The following is a 20,000-nucleotide window of genomic DNA, read 5'->3' on the forward strand; positions in this document are numbered from 1 at the left end:
TTGGATAAAAGTCAAAAGTTGTTAAGACATCTGACTTTTGACACGATTTTGAATATGTTCACACGCTGATCAACAAGTCAAATAACGACCAAGAACTATTTCTTCAATGCCTCAAGGAACTCTGGTGTACTGTCCTTAACTTGGGAATGACTGCCCTCTAGTGGGAAAACAGTGAACGTTTTCTTCACCGTACGATGAAGGTTTCAGGATACCAGAACAAGATGTTAATTTTCAATTTTAACCATCGGAAATGGTCGCAAGACCCTATAACTTCTCCTGCCAAAAGACCCTATAACTGCTACTCCAAAAAAGACTCGCATAGAAGATCTAAAGAAACCAACATCAGCGTAACTTCTTCAAAAACGTGAACAACAGCGTAAAATGAGGTTACTTCATTGTGTTTATTGCACTATAATGACTATTTATTGTAAGGTATTGACATTTTATCGGCTTCGTTTTCTACAGAAAGGTTTCAGTACAATGACCCACATAATCGCCTACACATTTTGTGACAGCTCAACAAACATGTCAAGGCTCCTTTAAGGAAACCCTGTGGGACATACCAACTGTGAGTGTTGCTAGGAAAAATAGCGACCGATGACCCTTCTCTGATATTAAGTAACAGTCCAAATACAATCAACTGAACTGTATTACTTATTATTTATCTGCAAATGTAACGTATTTGTGGCTGAACCAGTTGTTATGTATTGCTGCTTGCTCCGCTGTGGAACAATAATACCCCCCCTTAAGATACACATTTACCGCCATTTTTTGTAGCTAATGCAGTGTTGGGGCTCCTGCGTGCTGTTTAGTTTTATGGATTAACCTTGTGCCACTTCAAGTCACTCTTCTGGTCGTCACGTTTGGAATAAAATGTCGACAAAAAAGAAACGCTCCCCTCCCACCGAGAATTCGAGCTGGGTCGTTATTGCTGCGGGTAATAATGTCAATACTATGTCCAGCAGTCTGACACGACAACCTTAATGTCAGAAAGTTGTTAGATGATGTTAGCTATAGCAACGTGCAATCCATTATGATCCTAGCATAAACACTTGAAGACGGACGGATATAGTTCGTCGTTAACGAGCTATGTGCAGCTTCCATTGCATGTGAATGACAATTCAATTATCAGCTAATATAAAATACCCAGCTTGGGACCTGGGAATCTGACTTGTAACTGGAAAAAGTGTTTTATTGTCACTAGACTCCATACTTGATGTTCCCAAGACAGCTGCCGGGGAGCCTACGTTTGTCAGACTGAGAAACCCGGCTACAGGTTTGTTCAGGTTCAGTTCTTGACGGTCAGAAAGTAAATGCATCAAAACGTACAGTTTAACAATCCATTTGCTTTACTTACTTAGTAACTTTACTAGACCCGTATAGGCTCCCTTCAGGATAGGGACCAGTGTCGAGAGACATCCCTCACTGTATTTAACGCAGTGCTTGCACTACTTGCACTCCTAATTATATTTAGTTTAATTTCAAAGAGTGTCTATTCCATCTCATGTATCATGATATCACAGTGCAGATGACAAACTTCTATTCTCAGTTGTTTGTGGTGTCGTAATGCTGTTCTGCGTGTCCTGTTTATGTCTAGGATGCACAAGTTGTCTTGTAATTGCAATCATGGTATGATGCTAAAATAATTCAGAAATATTGCTTCATTCATTCTGATCGCATGCAGTTTTAGGATGCATAGGTTGTTTTTATGATGTAATTGCAATGGTATGATGTTAAAGTAATTCCAAAATACTGTTTAATACATCGTGACTGCATGCAGGAACCTAAAACGTTGTTGCATTGACAGGAAGTGCGTCTCTGTACCTGTTTGGCAGTGGAGACTCAGACCTGTATGAGGTGAAGGCGTTTACTGAAGACTACCATTCCTGGTTCATCGGCCAAACAGTCCAGAGAGGTGAGGGCCAGGATTGAGGGAGTTGGGAGGGGGTTCTGGGGGAGTTGGCAGGCGGTTCTGGGGGGGTTGTCAGGGGGTTCTGGTGGGGTTGCCAGGGGGTTCTGGGGGGGTTGGGAGGGGGTTCTGGTGGGGTTGCCAGGCGGTTCTGGGGGGGTTGGGAGGGGGTTCTGGTGGGCTTTTATTCTTTATTCTTTCAGGTCTATGAGGCAAGGATGTAGGAATGAAGCTTTAAGATTTCTCTCAGTTTCTCAACATTTATAAAGTGCAAGGCTACTACACATGACATTTCTGTGTTAAATACTTCGTATTGGCATTTCAGTGTGCTCACTGAAGTCAGTCAGTTTATGCGATGCTGGAATGGTGTGGGATCAGTGTGGTGAATTCATGAATTGTCTCGAGGTAAAACAGAACAGCACAGACTTTGACATCATATTTAGCATGTGTTTACTAGATCAAGATCATATCCAACCTATCTACCAGATCAGAGTGACAGGTAATATATGAGGAGAGCAGTTTTTCTGAGCCGGTGTGTGTCTCTGTGTGTGTCTGTGGGTGTCTGTGCGTGCGTGTGTGTATGTGTGCTGTGCGCGTGTGTGTGTTTCAGATGGCAGGCTGCTGTATATAACACAGATGGATCCCCTCTACCTGCTCCTTCCTTACCTGCAGAAGGCTGGGGCTGAGGTGAGACACACAGACACTGCAGGAGTTACTGCATGGGCCACCACTCTCTCTCTCTCTCTCTCTCTCTCTCTCTCTCTCTCTCTTTCCACCCCTCTCTGTCCCTTTCTCTCCCTCTCTATATTTTCCTTTCACTCCCCCCTCTCTCTCTTTCTCTCCCTCTCTCTGCACTGATAGCTGATATTATAACACTGCCCTTCCATGGAGTAGCACTATGCTAAGCCAGTGGCGTTACAGTTAGCCATTAGCTTAGATAAAAAGGGGTTTTAAAGCAGTGGCCCAGCATTGGCCCAGTCAACTTTAATCAGACACTCTCTCTCTCTGGACACTCCCTTTGCTGTAGGTAAGGTGAGTGCTGAGCTGTAACCGTCTTCATGCTGTCACTGCTTTGGGTTGTTAGTGATATCCGTGGTTACACCCTTTGTGATGTCACAGATCTTAATTATGAGACTGCTGCATTCTGTGTTCCCTTGTTACACGATCTGTTGGGCTTTGTTGCCATAGCACCTGTTACCCAAGCTGTGTGGTGATGCCACGGTCCCTTGCTGCGTTTGTGTTTCCATTTCCTGTCACCCTCACCGTGTCAGATCTCTGATGTGTAATGTTTATGTGTGGAGTTAGATCATTACCTCTCGGTTAAACTGGGACTCTCCCCCCTCTAGGTCCTTATTTCTTTGTTTTTTAACACCTGTAACTGCAGCAGGCAATTCTTCCCAGGGAGATATTCTCCATGCTACCATCATATAGCTCATAGCCAGCACGACACAACTAATTACATAATGCTACATTAATACTCAGGCTTCTCACAGACTTCTGTGATGTGACAGTGTTCCCTCAAGTAGACGTCTGTGATGTTACAATACTGTTGAGACATGCTACATTCATACTCAGGCTTCTCACCGGCTTCTATGATATCACAGTGTTCCCTCAAGTAGACGTCTGTGATGTCACAATACTGTACTCGAGCAGATGTCTGTGATGTCATAGTGTTGTTCTTGGGTCTTGTTCATGTGGATGTGTTTCGTTGTTGGGCTTTATGATTATTGGGTCTGTGTAAAGTGGCTCGCTGGCTTTCACTGTTAAAGATGCAGTCAGCAGTTCTGGCGAATGATTGTTGTTATTTGAGCTCAGCAGCCAATGAGATTGCGCTACTCCTCTGTGCTCCTGAAGCAATGTGTTGATTGGCTTGAAGTGTTAATGGCTAGGTCTGAGCTGTCACAGTGAATTTCTGCTGGCCGGGAAAAAAGTTCCTGATGACTTAACAATACAATTCTAATCAGCTGTTAAAACTCTAGTCAGTGCTGCCAATTGCACATCATTTCATATTGAACTGTCTTCAGTTGTAGAGCCTTATCCATATAGCCAAGATATAGCTTCATTTGGTTCAGAAATTCAGAAAATCTTTATCCAAATTATAAATGATGGAGAGACCATTGTGTGGTAAACGTGCTGATTGACTTCCATCTACTTTCTTAGCCCATAGTTCCTCCCATATTTTGTTGGTGGCGTCTTCTTTAATGATTCCTGTTATCTCATATCCACTGAGGGGAACCTCCTGCTCACTGAGAGCTTGTTGTATCCGCTGCATCCGCTGATTCATTTCACATGAAAGGTCTTCGCCTATCTGTAGACTTCCCACTCTGGCTAGCCCGCACCAGAATGCTCACACTGCGTCTGAACAATTGGCCTTTTTCTGAGGCCTATGGTCCTGTGTTCACGGTAGAGTGATTAAAACGGCCAGCATTTCTACAGGAAACACTACTAGACGACCCAATGTCCGACCCTGTAATAGCAGCTTCATATCCAGGGATGCAAAGTGCTGCTCCTGTTTTTCCTGAACTTTGACCTTTTGAACCGTCTGCTTATATTCACATATATTGTTTCTAAGAACCGAGAGCTTCTTTTCTGCGGTAAAACGTACACTACACCTTTAAGTGATCGTGTGGTATGACTGTGTGGTGTGTGGGTGAAGAAGGATGAGGACTTCACCTTTAAGTGATTGTGTGTTATGACTGTGTGGTGTGTGGGGGAAGAAGGATGAGGACTTCACCTTTAAGTGATCGTGTGTTATGACTGTGTGGTGTGTGGGGGAAGAAGGATGAGGACTTCGCCTTTAAGTGATTGTGTGTTATGACTTTGTGGTGTGTGGGGGAAGAAGGATGAGGACTTCACCTTTAAGTGATTGTGTGTTATGACTGTGTGGTGTGTGGGGGAAGAAGGATGAGGACTTCACCTTTAAGTGATCGTGTGTTATGACTGTGTGGTGTGTGGGGGAACAAGGATGAGGACTACACCTTTAAGTGATCGTGTGTTATGACTGTGTGGTGTGTAGGGGAAGTTCCAGCCGGTGGAGCAGGTGGTGATGGACGAGGACTTCCCAGGGTGCACCAGGCTCCTCAGCTGCACACGCTCACTGAAGTCCCTCCATCATGTGGCCGACGAGAAAGGTGAGAGTTGCTGGGATACCGTTTAATGAGGAATAATATATACCTATACGTATAATATGTGTACAATATAAACAGCAGTTTAAACAACCGTTATATGATAATCATTACATACATATAATATGTGTGCAATATAGTGATTATAGCTGCTGCTATTCATATGGAGTCTGTGATAATGGTTGCTTTTCATTCAGTAGTATTCTTGCTGCACTCTATTTGGATACATGCACTGTCACAAACAATTGTTTTTTATCACTCTTTCTTCCCCATTGTCTCTCTCTCTTCTTTCTCTCTCCTTTCTCTGTCTCTGTCTCTGTCTGTCTGTCTGTCTGTCTGTCTGTCTGTCCCTCACAGAGGTGGGCAGTCTGAAGTTTCACAGGTTCAGTCAGGAGAAGACTTTGGATTGGCTGAAAAAGAAGGTGGGTCAGTCTCTCTCATATTAACATGGAGTCTGTCTCACTCATATTAACATGGAGTCTGTTTCACTCATATTAGCATGGAGTCTCTCTCACTCATATTAACATGGAGTCTGTTTCACTCATATTAACATGGAGTCTCTCTCACTCATATTAACATGGAGTCTCTCTCACTCATATTAACATGTCAGTCTGTCTCTCATATTAACATGGAGTCTGTCTCACTCATATTAACATGTCAGTCTGTCTCTCATATTAACATGCAGTCTGTTTCACTCATATTAACATGTCAGTCTGTCTCTCATATTAACATGGAGTCTGTGTCTCTCATATTAACATGTCAGTCTGTCTCTCATATTAACATGGAGTCTGTGTCTCTCATATTAACATGGAGTCTGTTTCTCTCTCTCATATTAACATGTCAGTCTGTGTCTCTCATATTAACATGTCAGTCTGTCTCGCTCATATTAACATGACCTGGGATTTGGGACTAACAGTGTTCACATTCTAGCTGATGTTGAGTTCTCTTCTCTTCGTGTGTGGCAAACAATCCCTCTTTCTCACACGTACACACACTCTCTCACATAGCAATTAAAACACAAATACACTTAAACACAGACTACACATACATACACACACACACACACACACACACACACACACACACACCTGTAGCACACTGTGATGAAAGTGTGTATGTTCTTCGCCAGGTTGAGAGGACGGTGAGTGCACTCAGGAAGAGCAACATCTCACACACACACACACACACACACACACAAACACACACACACACACACAGACACACAGACCTGTAGCACACTGTGATGAAAGTGTGTGTGTTCTTCTCCAGGTCGAGAGGACGGTGAGTGCACTCAGGAAGAGCAACATCTCTGTTGGGGGAGGAGTCAAATCATCAACCTTCATCAGAGTGAAGCAGGAAGAACAGGCCTCAGATGGTAAGTGCGTGCGTGCGTGTGTGTGCATGCATGCGTGTGGGTGCGTGTATGCTTGTGTGTGTGCATGAATGCGCGTGTGTGTGTTTGTAGCGGTGTTCATGTATTTTAATGTTTAAAGGAAAGTGTGTTAGGTACTTCGTGCGAGTGCGTAACCACATGTTCATTTCTATTTTTTTGTTGTTTCTTTTCATACGAAGAAGTGCAGTCTTTGCATGCAATCTGTGTTTGTGTTTGTGAAGTGCATTATTGGTTGTGAAATCTGATCTCTGAGTGTACAGATGAGCTCATGTAAATGTGTGCCTGTCTGTGTTCTACAGAAGACTACCTTCGCTACGCTCATGGACTTGTGTCAGAGTATATCAGCGAGGACCTCCGCAAAGACTTACTTAAGCACTTACAGTATGTACACACACACACACACACACAGGCACGCACACACATATGCATGCACGCACACGCACACACGAACACACGCACACGCGCATATATACCCCTCAGTAGTCAGTAAGTCTGAAGAGTGGAGATGCTACCCCAATTTCATTGAGAGACAAACAACAATAACAACATCATCATCAAGACAGGAAGGTGTTGGGTTGTGTAGATCACCATGAGCCACAGGCCGCTGTGTGTGTTGGGCTGTGTGAGCCACAGGCTGCAGTGTGTGAGAGGAGTGCAAATACAGGACACCGTCCACAAGCCTTCCCTGCTTTAATGACCTGTGTATCAGATGCTCTGTTGATATCAGAGGGCTCTTTGATGAGTGTGTGTGGGCAGACTGTGTGAGGATTACTGGCTCATCTTTGTATCAGAGACAGAATCTGTTGGCCCAGTTCCTGTAGGAAGGTGAGTCACCTGTCAGTCAGTCTAGATGATGATGAAGATGATGATGGTGACGGCCCCTTACTTGAGGTCATAGAAAGTTGTGGCATCACGGAATCCGATCAGCTCGCCGGAATTATCTTTGATCTGTTTGTCAGACCCTCCGATCTCTAAAACTCCACGTCGTTATTTCTGTGCTAGGACACGAGCGTGGTGCGATGCGGTGCGGTGCGATGCTGTGCGGTAGGCATGTCTCTATTCAAACTCATCACCATATCAAATGAGTTCTGTGGTGGTGCTGTCATCCGCTCACTTCACAAGTGCCAGAAGGAAAGCAGAGTTGCTCTGATTCTGTGTTTTTTTGGTGGTTTATTTTTTGCCCTCGTGGGAGAAAAAGAGGCGGTGATGCCTAGATCTAAACTAGTGCTGAGTTCAGGCGTAGGGTAGAGGAGTCGAGAAGAGACGAGACGAGCGCGAGAGCACACCTTGATACTCTGTTTCACCTGCACTCAGAATGACCTCGCTCCGCATGACGAACAGCAGCGTCTGTCAGTGGCTCTAGCGTCTGTCAGTGGCTCTAGCGTCTGTCAGTGGCTCTAGCGTCTGTCAGTGGCTCTAGCGTCTGTCAGTGGCTCTAGCGTCTGTCAGTGGCTCTAGCCTCTGTCAGTGGCTCTAGCGTCTGTCAGTGGCTCCAGCGTCTGTCAGTGGCTCCAGCGTCTGTCAGTGGCTCCAGCGTCTGTCAGTGGCTCTAGCGTCTGTCAGTGGCTCTAGCGTCTGTCAGTGGCTCTAGCCTCTGTCAGTGGCTCTAGCCTCTGTCAGTGGCTCTAGCCTCTGTCAGTGGCTCTAGCGTCTGTCAGTGGCTCCAGCGTCTGTCAGTGGCTCTAGCGTCTGTCAGTGGCTCTAGCGTCTGTCAGTGGCTCTAGCGTCTGTCAGTGGCTCTAGCGTCTGTCAGTAGCTCCAGCGTCTGTCAGTGGCTCTAGCGTCTGTCAGTGGCTCTAGCGTCTGTCAGTAGCTCCAGCGTCTGTCAGTGGCTCCAGCTTCTGTCAGTCAGTCATGCTTTAAAAGCATTGACCAACAGACTTAGACAACCAGACTTGAGCCTCCCGATGAGTGAGTTCTTACGTGAACTGTTGCTATAAGATAGTGACATTTTATATGAATTGTATTTATAGTTAAGTAGTCATGTCCTGGTTTTAGACTTGCTGGTTATCTGCTGGTTGAGCCTGAAGCTGTTGCTGGTTGAGACACCAGTGGGGTATTTAGGACGCAGCAGAGTCAGGATCTAAGCAGCCTGGAGTGGGTGGTTGTATACTTGCAAGTACCCATGACCTACCGTTATTTCTGGACTACAAGCAGCTCCTTTTTTTCCCCCACGCTTTGAACCTCGTGGCTTAAACAATGATGCGACTAATTTATGTATTTTTCCCGCTTTCACAAGCTTAATGCCGTCAAAAAACTGAGATAAAAAAAAAAACATTCTGACCTATGTGTTCTTGCAAGAAATGAGTTTCCAGCTAAGTAGTTTCACCTTGCCAGAAGATAACAAGGCATCCATCTGGACCTGTGAGAGAGATGGTCTGCTGTGTAGGTCAGGGCCTGATGCTCTCATTTTAAACTTGTTGGATAGTGGTTGGAAGTGGCAAGTGGTTGCTAGGGTACAGTGAAAAGTGAAAAAAAGTGAAGTGAAAGTATGGATGTGTTTAGCGTGCCAGGGAATGGTTGCTAGGGTACAGTAAGGGTGTGTTTAGTGTGCCAGGGGATGGTTGCTAGGGTACAGTAAGGGTGTGTTTAGTGTGCCAGGGGATGGTTGCTAGGGTACAGTACGGGTGTGTTTAGTGTGCCAGGGGATGGTTGCTAGGGTACAGTACGGGTGTGTTTAGTGTGCCAGGGGATGGTTGCTAGGGTACAGTAAGGGTGTGTTAAGTGTGCCAGGGAATGGTTGCTAGGGTACAGTAAGGGTGTGTTTAGTGTGCCAGGGGATGGTTGCTAGGGTACAGTACGGGTGTGTTTAGTGTGCCAGGGGATGGTTGCTAGGGTACAGTAAGGGTGTGTTTAGTGTGCCAGGGGATGGTTGCTAGGGTACAGTAAGGGTGTGTTTAGTGTGCCAGGGGATGGTTGCTAGGGTACAGTACGGGTGTGTTTAGTGTGCCAGGGGATGGTTGCTAGGGTACAGTAAGGGTGTGTTAAGTGTGCCAGGGAATGGTTGCTAGGGTACAGTACGGGTGTGTTTAGTGTGCCAGGGGATGGTTGCTAGGGTACAGTAAGGGTGTGTTTAGTGTGCCAGGGGATGGTTGCTAGGGTACAGTACGGGTGTGTTTAGTGTGCCAGGGGATGGTTGCTAGGGTACAGTAAGGGTGTGTTAAGTGTGCCAGGGAATGGTTGCTAGGGTACAGTACGGGTGTGTTTAGTGTGCCAGGGGATGTATCTGGGCAGCTTGGGGCAACAGGGCTTTTGTGGGCGAACTGAAATAGAATCATTAACCCTGATGTGGGCCGGACTGCCATCAGCCAGCTATGTGGCATTTATATTCAAACATCCTTACATCACATTACATTCATAAATATTCAACACTCTTGTCTCATGTAGTCACACAGCTTATATTGTACACATGTTAACACACACACCCTTACTCACAGCTGTGCACTGCAGTAAAGTGTGTCTGATAATGACCCCCCCCCCCCCCCCCCTCTTTCTCTCTTTCTGTGTGTGCGTGTGCGTGTGCGTGTGCGTGTGCGTGTGTGTCCTGTCTGTCTGTCTGTCTGTCTGTCTGTCTTTGTCTGTGTGTATGTGTGTCTGTGTTTCTGTGTGTGTGTGTGTGTGTGTGTGTGTGTGTGTGTGTGTCTGTGTGTAGACTTCCTGAGCTCAGCAGCCCTAAACAGGAGCCTCCAGCTAAGGTAAGGCCTCATCCTCTTCCTGTGTTTGAATTCCAGTCTCAGCTCCCCGTGTCCCCCTGGTGGTCATGCACTGCCACTGCAGTGCAGAACTGCTAGATCTGTGCGCATAGCCTCTCTCTTTTCCTCTCTTCCTCTCTTTCTCTCTTCCTCTCTTCCTCTCTCTCTTCTCTGCAGAGCATAACTGCTAGGTCTATGTGCATGGCCTCTCTTCCTCTTCCTCTCTTTCTCTCTTCCTCTCCCTCTTCTCTGCAGAGCATAACTGCTAGGTATGTGTGCATGGCCTCTGTTTCTTCCTCTCTTTCTCTCTGTCGTACGGCATTCTGGGATTATCTCGTCTGAATGTCCCATGTAGTTCCCTCTTTGGTCTCTGATCGAACCAAGACACCCTCAGAGGTGTTGTTGTTGCCAGTGTGGTCGTCAAGGCAATGACATCAGTTGGTGATGTTTGTTTGGTTTTCGGCAGAAGCGGAAACTGACTGACCAACCGGTGGAGGCCAAGGATGACTACACCAAGTTAAACAGCTCTGACTTCACACGCAAGGTGAGTGCACAGAGCAGACACTGACTTTACACACAAGGTGAACAGCACTGACTTTACACGCAAGGTGAGTGCACAGAGCAGACACTGACTTTACACGCAAGGTGAACAGCTCTGACTTTACACGCAAGGTGAGTGCACAGAGCAGACACTGACTTTACACGCAAGGTGAACAGCACTGACTTTACACGCAAGGTGAGTGCACAGAGCAGACACTGACTTTACACGCAAGGTGAACAGCTCTGACTTTACACGCAAGGTGAGTGCACAGAGCAGACACTGACTTTACACACAAGGTGAACAGCTCTGACTTTACACGCAAGGTGAACAGCTCTGACTTTACACGCAAGGTGAACAGCTCTGACTTTACACGCAAGGCGAGTGCACAGCGGAGACATTGCCAAGGGGAAGAGGACAGGAAGTAGATCTGTGTCTCCGTGTCTTCTCACGTCCACTCCAGTTATCAACAGTGGCCTCCAGTCCAGAGCTAAGCCTCGCTGTGGGTGGTCACCTGCGGTAGCAAGCGCTAGCAGGTTAGCGCTCCCACACTGGACTTTATGTTTGATGGGCAGTTTATTAGTGCAGTTTGTTTAATCGTGCAGTTTGTTTTGTTTGTCAATTCATGCAGTTTGTCTGTTTGTTAATTAGTGCAGGTTTAAAAAGGATGATGCATGAAGCCGTCGATCTGTAGGTAGGAGCAGGGTTCACGCTAGACTTTTTCTTGGCCGGACAAATGTCCGACGCTATTCCAGAATATCGGCCATTTGGAATGTCTACCGGACGATATTCACTAATAGCCTAATTAAATAACCACCAAAACTCCAAATGAGTAACGACACAAATAAGCATAAGTTTCTTCAATAAATGCAGTTTATTTAGCCTAAGTAGTCGTCAAAAAAATATTGAAAGCCATTCACATCACGTTTTAAAACTAGGCCTATAATGTTGGAACTAAAAATACTAACCTATTGAACAAAGAAAGTAGGCTAGACGTTAAATTGCGTCTTGCATCAAATTGAAAATCAGGAGCTTCCAAACACTCAAGTAATTCTGTCAATCCGCAAAATTTAATCCGCAAATTACTTGGGATGTCACGTTTAGTCATGTGATACACCACTTTCATTTGTGCCACGAGTGCGTCTTTTTTAGATTTAGTGGCGTTATCGCAGTGCACTCTCATTGCACTTTGCTGCGGTGTTAGGGACATAGCGGCTCTGCGGTCAGACGACTCGCTATGGTCAACTAAGGCAGATCTTTTTAAATTGATGGAGCCTTTCGTAAAGCCGTTTAACTTGCCTGCTCTCTCACAAATGCTACAGAACATTGTGTCTCGACCATCCACCTTTTCCGACCTTAGCCAACGGAATTGCTCGACCCATTCAGCTTTAAAACTCCTTTTAAGTTTTTTGGCAGGCGCATTTCCTAAATCCGTCGGGGCCTCGGATGATGTACTTGGAGTCGAATAATTTCTTGACGAATCATTAGGCCTATCAAGGCTATCAGTTGTGTTTTTGAAGAACTGACCGAGAGACGTCTGCTTAGCCATTTTGAAATGTTGTTATTGTTTATTTAAGTGAACAGTTTTTAGCGGGGAAACCAGCCTGTGTGTGTCGACCAGCGCATGTTCCGAATGCAATCCAAATCTGCTTTAGAACTTTTTTTTAATGACAAAGCAGGCTGATTATATTCAGGTTAATGTTACAGTTGTTTTATTGTTTTCATATGTTATTGATTAATCATAGCCTACATACATATTTTCTATCGGACATTTGGGCCGTTTACATCTTATTATACCGGCCATTCATGCGTTCAATCGGCCAATGTCCGGCCATAGCCGGCTAACGTGAACACTGGGTAGGAGAGACGGGTTTGAAGGAGAGACTGGTTTTAAGCCGGTGTTTTAAATGAAAGAGAGACGGGTTTGAAGCCGGTGTGCTGTAGGAAGGAGAGACGTGTCAGGCCTTTTGGGAAAAGTAGAAAACAAAACAGCATCTCTCTAATTTTTCAGTTCATGTTTGTTCTGCGTCTGTTTCTTCCCTGCTTAGTCTTGGCTCGTATTTTCACATCCCTGGTGGGTGTTTGGGGGCGTTCTCAGGGCTGGGTTTGGGGTGCTGCTCGCGGCTGGGTTTGGGGTGCTGCTCGCGGCTGGGTTTAGGGTGCTGCTCGCGGCTGGGTTTGGGGAACTGCTCGCGGCTGGTTTTGCGGGCGTTCTCAGGGCTGGGTTTGGGGTGCTGTTCAGGGCTGGGTTTGGGGGTGCTGCTTGGGGCTGGGTTTGGAGGTGCTGTGTGTCTTCAGTCAGAGGGTAACATGCTGCTCGCGGCTGGGTACGGGGACGCTGTGTGTCTTCAGGCAGAGGGTAACCGCATCCTATTCTGTTCTTCCAGCCGCCCAAGAAGATGACCTCCGCCCAGAAGAGCCTGGCCAAGGTGGACAAGACGGGCATGAAGAGCTTGTCAGCCTTCTTCAGCCCTAAAGTCAAGCAGGAGAAGAAATAGACCTGTGCGTGTGTGTGTGTGACTGTGTGACTGTGTGTGTGTGTGTTTGCGTGTCTGTGTCTGCGTGTCTGTGTCTGTGTCTGTGCGAGTCTGTGTGTGTCTGAGAATGTACATGAGGGAGAGGTGATGAGTGTGTGCTATGTTTTTGATAATAAAGAAAGATTTCATATCAACCATTGTGTCTCTTTGAATCGGTCTCTGTTTGTAGTCTAACAATATTTTCAACAGATTTTTATCTTCAGTGCTAACAGGAATAACACACATGGAAATTTGACAGCATGTGTTGTGTAGGTTCAAATCTGAGGTACAGTACACCTGTAAAATAAACTGTTTGTCTTCACTAATGTGCTGCCTCCATTGCGGCTCGTGTAGCTACCAAGTGCAGCTCGTTATGCGACCGACGTCCACAAACTCCTGTTTAGAAAGACTGCTCTTCAGTGCACCTTAGACACGGTATTATGGCTACTTTTTAAGTACCCTGCTGTTTCTTTGGCTGCCTATTGGAGGAGGTGTGGGGGTCCACTCTCTGACTCCACAGGTAAAGCACAGGTGTGGGCCTGAATAAGGTCCTGGTGCTGTAGGTTGGGGTCAAAGGGCAAAGTGGGTGGGACCAAGCTCTTGTCTGTTTTTGTTTTTCAGACATTCCAGACTCCACTGTATCGGTTGGGACTCGGATGCTCTCATCTATATTCTAGTGGTTTCCCTTGACGACAGTAGGTTATAGGTCATTGGACACCAGCACAGCTGCTGCAGTAAGGGAAACCTCACAGCATTAGAATGGATCCTTTTGTGTGTATGTGTGCATGCGTGTTTGATCTCTACATACCTTGGTGTGTTTGTGTGCATGCGTGTTTGATCTCTACATACCTTGGTGTGTTTGTGTGCATGCGTGTTTGATCTCTACATACCTTGGGGTGTGTGTGTGTGTGTGTGTGTGTGTGTGACTTGTGAAACAAAAAAAAGGAAGCGTGACAACTCGGTATGTGTGTGTGAAACAAAAACATAGAAGTGAAAGTTGTTCACACGAAAAGGTAGGTATATCTCCAAATACCTCTGAAGGATGCAGAAGGTGTAGGTGTGTGTGTGTGTGAGTCTGAGTGAAATATTGTACTTTCTACTCCACTACATTTATTGACAGATTTAGTTACTAGTTACTTTTGAGATGAAGATTTTACACGGGGTAATATATCAAGCTTTTCAAATACAACACATTGTTGAAGACTAAGCCAGTGGTTGTTAAGACCTAGGTCCAGACTAAGCCATCAGTCTAAGGGACCAAACCATTTATTTTACTTTAATATTTTAACTACATGTTGCTGCTAATTCTTATGTACTTTTTTAAGTTATTTTTACTTTTATGTAGGATTTTTGTGTAAGTGTGTGCTAGTAAGTTTAGGTGTAAGTGTGTGTGTGTACGTAGTCACTCTTCACACAAGTTTCTGGCTGTTAGAATTTAAGTATGTAAGTAAACGACTAAATGAGTAAATAGAAATCCTGACACAACAGTTGTGTACTCACATAGTGTAACACACACACACACACACACACACGCACACACTCCTACCCCAGCAGGACACCTGTTGCACAGCCACAGATCTTTCGGTTCATGGTGCTGTGGGCTCCAGAGTTTCACCGGGTTCAGCCTACCTCTCAACTTCCCCTTCCTGAGAAAGAGCAACTTGACTGCATGCAAAACTCCAGAAACCTGCGGCTGCTTTAGGACTTCTGTACTTCAGAGAAAACCCCAGAAACCTGCGGCTGCTTTAGGACTTTTGTTCTTCGGAGAAAGCTCAAGAAACCTGAGGCTGCTTTAATTCTTCAGACAGTCTGGCAAATATGGCCAGAACTAAACAGAGGATCCTGGAAAACAAGGATCATTTTTGTCGCTTTATTGTTTTTTTTTCTCTCTTCCTTCCTCAAATAATCACAGTGGGCTTACTCGATTTGACCTTTGACCTAACAAATCAACACCTTTATTGTTAGAACAGAGAGATGCTCATTTCGAGGGAGTCTTTGCCTGTCTGTCCTCTTCTCTTCTCTTCTCGTCTGTCCACTCTGTCTGTCCACTCTGTCTGTCTGTCTGGGCATGTCCTGTCCTGTCTGTCCTCTCTGTCTGTCTGTCTGTCTGTCTGTCTGTCTGTCTGGGCCTGTCCTGTCTGTCTGTCTGTCTGTCTTGGCCTGTCTGTCCTACGTGTGTCTTCCCAAACAGATTTAGATTCACTGACAGACAGACTGGCTGGCCTAACTGATGAGTTTCTGGTCATGTGTGGTACAGATTTATGAAGACTAAAAAGACTTGCCGTGCATTAGAGCCGAGTTTAGTATGATGCATCTGACCCGGTGAAGCTCAAGCATGCTTACAGAGACATAATCTGATTGGCTATCTTCTGGCTCAAACACACTTACTGCGACAGAATCTGAGTCTGGATTTGACAAGACCTTCATCAGGCAGGGACTCATTAGCTGTGGGTCAGATCTGAGTCTCATCAATTACAAAAACAAAAAATATTAGTATAATGCAAACCTACTGGAAGTAAATCTGATGGGATGCCAAAAAGATCAAGGTGAATCTGATTTGGTGGGATACAGAGATTAGGAAGAGATGGGGTGTAGTCTGATGGGGAGGCAAAAAGAGGAACTGTAAAAAAGAGAGAGATGAGGAAGATGAGGGTCTAATATGGAAAAGAGAGAGATGAGGAAGATGAGGATCTAATCTGGAAGACAGAGAGATGAGGAAGATGAGGATCTAATCTGGAAGACAGAGAGATGAGGAAGATGAGGATCTAATCTGGAAGACAGAGAGATGAGGAAGATAATCTAATATGGAAAAGAGAGAGAGATGAGGAAGATGGGGTCTAATCTAAAAAAGAGTTGAGGAAGATGGGGTCTAATCTGTTGAAGGAGAGAGTTGAGGAAGATGAGGTCTAATCTGTTGAAGGAGAGAGATGAGGAAGATGAGGTCTAATCTGTTGAAGGAGAGAGAAGAGGAAGGTGAGGTCTAATCTGTTGAAGGAGAGAGAAGAGGAAGGTGAGGTCTAATCTGTTGAAGGAGAGAGATGAGGAAGATGAGGTCTTATCTGTTGAAGGAGAGCGGTGAGGAAGATGAGGTCTAATCTGTTGAAGGTGAGAGAAGAGGAAGAGGAAGGAGGGTGCTGAGGAAGATGATCCAGTGGAGCACAGGTGTCCCCTTGTGAGACTAGGAGAGCATGGCGAGGTCTAGAGTTCTCCACACATTTGATAATTCATGAGAAGGAGGAACACGAGTTCCCCAAACAAGGGTTCCCATAGAGACCAGAACTCTGTCTCCTAGGTTTAGGTCTGTTGGGTATAGCACACCTACTGAGCTAGCATGAAGTTATCAGTTTTTCACCTCAGCAAGAATTTGTTCTTTTTTTTGGTGGTATCGTTTAATAATAGGATGCTACAGATTTCTGTTAAGGTATTTTAATAACATTTCAGTACAAAAAATGAATGTATAAATAAAATCAAATGGAGTTCCCAAGTAAAGCTTCTTATTTTCATCTCAAACTGGTAAAAAAAACTAAACAAAAAAACCCAAAACTAAAGTCATAAGAACCAATCATACTCAGTTCAAATAATAATCACGACAAATCTCAGTCATGTACTCTCTTGTACTCTCTCCCTTCATGGAGTCTCGCGTTCACTTGTTCTATCCTCACCCAGTGTCCAAGGTCCGGTTGGCATCCTTTCAGCCTCCTCCTTTAAGCCTCATTGCTGCTCTCACACACAGCTCACAGGGGAGACCCTGGCCTGATGAAGACCAGAGGGGCCGAAATGTTGTATTTAATCTGCTGGGAGTATCTATGGTTCTCATAGATCCAGTAATGTCCAATTCATTTGCTGGGAGTATCTATGGTTGTCACAGATCCAGTAATGTCCCATTCATTTGCTGGGAGTATCTATGGTTGTCACAGATCCAGTAATGTTCAGTTAATTTGCTGGGAGTATCTATGGTTCTCATAGATCCAGTAATGTTCAGTTAATTTGCTGGGAGTATCTATGGTTCTCATAGATCCAATAATGTCCAATTCATTTGCTGGGAGTATCTATGGTTGTCACAGATCCAGTAATGTCCCATTCATTTGCTGGGAGTATCTATGGTTGTCACAGATCCAGTAATGTCCAATTCATTTGCTGGGAGTATCTATGGTTGTCACAGATCCACTCTCAGTCCTTCTTATTGAGTTTGGGTTTGAAGCGCAGCGTCTGGAAGGCGCTCTCCACCACCTTGGGCAGGTGTATGGGGTGGCGCTGGAGTCTGCGGCCGCTGGCCGTGCCACTTTGGCCCGTGCCACTCTGGCCCTTGCCACTCTGGCCCTTGCGTCGGCCCGCAGGGTCCGGTCCAGGGTCCTGTTTGGGCTCGGGGCGCCGAAGACGGGACTCGTCCATGGAGAACCGGCGTGGGTCTCGCAGAACCCAGTTGGAGTGGAGATCATGGCCACTGGTGCTGGTGGCCACTGGGAGAGGAGAGAGGAAGAGAACGTTTGAACACATACTGATGCATATGGCGGCCGACAGTGGTACACGAGGTAGAGAAGTCGTTTAGTAATCAGAAGGTACCTAGCTCGATTCCCTGTCGAAGTGTCCTTGAGCAAGACACTGAACCCCTAATTGCTCCTGATAAGCAGTGTGCCATCAGTGTAAAAATGTAAAATGTGTACACATCCTTTTAAGCCGCTTCGGATAAAAGCGTCTGCTAAATGACTAAATGTAAACATACATATTACTGAAGAATTCCTATATGCTTCATAAAGTCTCAGACAGGGGTTCTCAACCTTTTCTACTCCAAGGCCCACCTATTTGTATTTTTAACAGGGTGGGGCCCAACAGACACCCTGCTTATTTTAGCCAATCTATATTCCATTCTTATTAATAAGTGATTGTTTTGTATAGTCACAAAGAGCAACGTCAGCACCTGCTACAGGTGGGTGCCTAGAAATTAATACAAGAAAATCTACCTCTAGATATTGCACTATGAAAATAATATTCTGCATCAGAAAACAGCATAAAACCGCACAGAGCATTTTCAGTCAAAAGGGATTCATTATTCAAAATAGTTTTGAACAAAGGAACTTATTTGCAGGCCTATTTGTGCACAGCAAACAAGCAAGTAAATACAACCAGAATAGACCCAAAAGATAGCATGCACTCTAAACAAGTGATGAAACATGCAAACAAGATCTCTCAGCTAGGCCTTATTAAAATAGGTGATGCTTCAGACATGCAAACAAGATCACTCAGCTAGGCCTTATTAAAATAGGTGATGCTTCAGACATGCAAACAAAGAGGTTCAAATAAGAGAGTGAGCATAGAGAGAGAGAGGGTACATAGAGTGAGCGAGAGAGAGACAGAGAGAGAGGTAGAGGGAGGGAGAGAAGAGAGGGGGCAGAGAGTAAATAGAGAGAGGGAGGAGAGAGGGAGGGAGAGGAGAGAGAAGAAAGTGAGCATAGAGATAGAGGGTAAAGAGTGTGAGAGAGAGAGATAGAGAGAGGGAGGAGAGAAGAGAGAGGGAGAGGCGGCTGGCTAGATAATAGCTGACTTGGGATCTGATCTGGCTCCGATCCAGTCCGGAGTGGTGTCTTTTCTTCCAGACGTCAGGACAAAGAGTTCCTATTCACAGCCCCCCCACCCATCCATACAACCACAATTGCATACTGGCCTACCGATGAAATCTACGTCAGCGTGTCCGTCATCTACGTTGGGCTTGCGTGTGGGCTCCAGGTCACAGCTCGCGATGACGGAGTCGAGGAACTGGAGCGTGTCCTCTTCGTTGGGAATCGGAGGAGCCGTGGGCTCAGGTCTCGTGGTCTGACAACAACCAACGCGGGAAATGGAAATATGTTATTAAAGCATGGTCAGAGAGAACACCAGCATTCTAATACCCTTCTGCCCGTTAGGCTCAGACACTGGAAACATACCTGAGTCATTTTATTACCCCTTAGCCCGTTAGGCTCAGACACTGGAGACATACTTAAGTCATTTTATTACGCCTTCTGCCCGTTAGGCTCTGCCACTGGAGACCTACCTGAGTGGCTTTGGTCCTCGGTGGCTGGGGGGCGGGCTTTTTCTTGGGCGACAGCAGTGAGTTCCTCCGCTCCGCGTTCTGAAGGTTAATTACGCTCTTGGTGTACTGACGCCTCAACGCGACTAGTTCCTGAAGGTACTGTAAACAGTTCTGGTTTTGGGAGTAGAGCCATATCTGGTCCTCGCGGGACTGGTAGTAGTACAACGCGGTGGTAGTGGACTCGAGGTTAACCGAACTCTTGCTGCGTTTCAGCGTGGTGTCTGGTTCCTGCGTGCGCCGGCTGCGCGTCTCACCCACCACCAGCATGGACGTGCTGCGCACCAGCTTGACGGTGCACGCGCTGTGGTAGTCGTCGCGGGCTGTGTGGCCGTCTCGGTGCCGCTGGCCATGATTGGGGCGGAACACAGCGTTAATCTTTCTGAACATGACTTCCTCAGGTTTGAGGGGACCAGACGTCCCTGGTTTCCGGGGATAGTCCCCGATTTTCGCTTACAAAGATAAAAACATCACTCTGTTTTGCAGGTGTTTACGTCTCTGAACGGATCATGTCCACGGATTTTGTCTCAGAAAAATATGGTCACCTTACCTCAGGTGCAGTTCCATTCCAGAACAGTCAAACACGAAGCACAACCCAGATGAGATATCAGACTGTAACGAGCCTCCCATTACTCCAGGTGAAACAAAACAATTTCCTCACGGCAAGCGGTAACTCCGATCTGATCTGGACACTTCTCTGATCTGGACACTTCTCTCCAAGTCGGGAGCCTTGTCCAGGGTCCTGAAACTTCCCTTAGTCCGG

At 45.9% G+C, this 20,000-nt stretch overlaps 2 protein-coding genes across 2 annotated transcripts; one reads left to right on the forward strand and one right to left on the reverse strand.

Moving 5' to 3' along the window:
* Positions 1–807: 807 nt before the first annotated feature.
* rnaseh2b (ribonuclease H2, subunit B) lies at positions 808–13,182 on the forward strand. The gene is made up of 11 exons (XM_080839302.1): positions 808–937; positions 1,205–1,276; positions 1,808–1,915; positions 2,520–2,596; positions 4,926–5,040; positions 5,392–5,456; positions 6,304–6,409; positions 6,727–6,808; positions 10,080–10,122; positions 10,586–10,663; positions 13,045–13,182. Exons 1-11 carry the CDS (start codon positions 874–876, stop codon positions 13,153–13,155), a joined length of 921 nt encoding a protein of 306 aa, XP_080695428.1. The 5' UTR covers positions 808–873; the 3' UTR covers positions 13,156–13,182.
* A 4,161-nt stretch (positions 13,183–17,343) lies between these two features.
* c9h13orf42 (chromosome 9 C13orf42 homolog) lies at positions 17,344–19,627 on the reverse strand (the record flags this gene model as incomplete). Its single annotated transcript, XM_080839303.1, has 3 exons — positions 17,344–17,633; positions 18,840–18,984; positions 19,202–19,627. 3 exons carry the CDS (start codon positions 19,625–19,627, stop codon positions 17,344–17,346), a joined length of 861 nt encoding a protein of 286 aa, XP_080695429.1.
* Between the last annotated feature and the right edge of the window lie 373 nt (positions 19,628–20,000).

This window comes from Sprattus sprattus (assembly GCF_963457725.1).
Source record: "Sprattus sprattus genome assembly, chromosome: 5".
In the NCBI taxonomy this organism is placed as follows: Eukaryota; Metazoa; Chordata; class Actinopteri; order Clupeiformes; family Clupeidae; genus Sprattus; species Sprattus sprattus.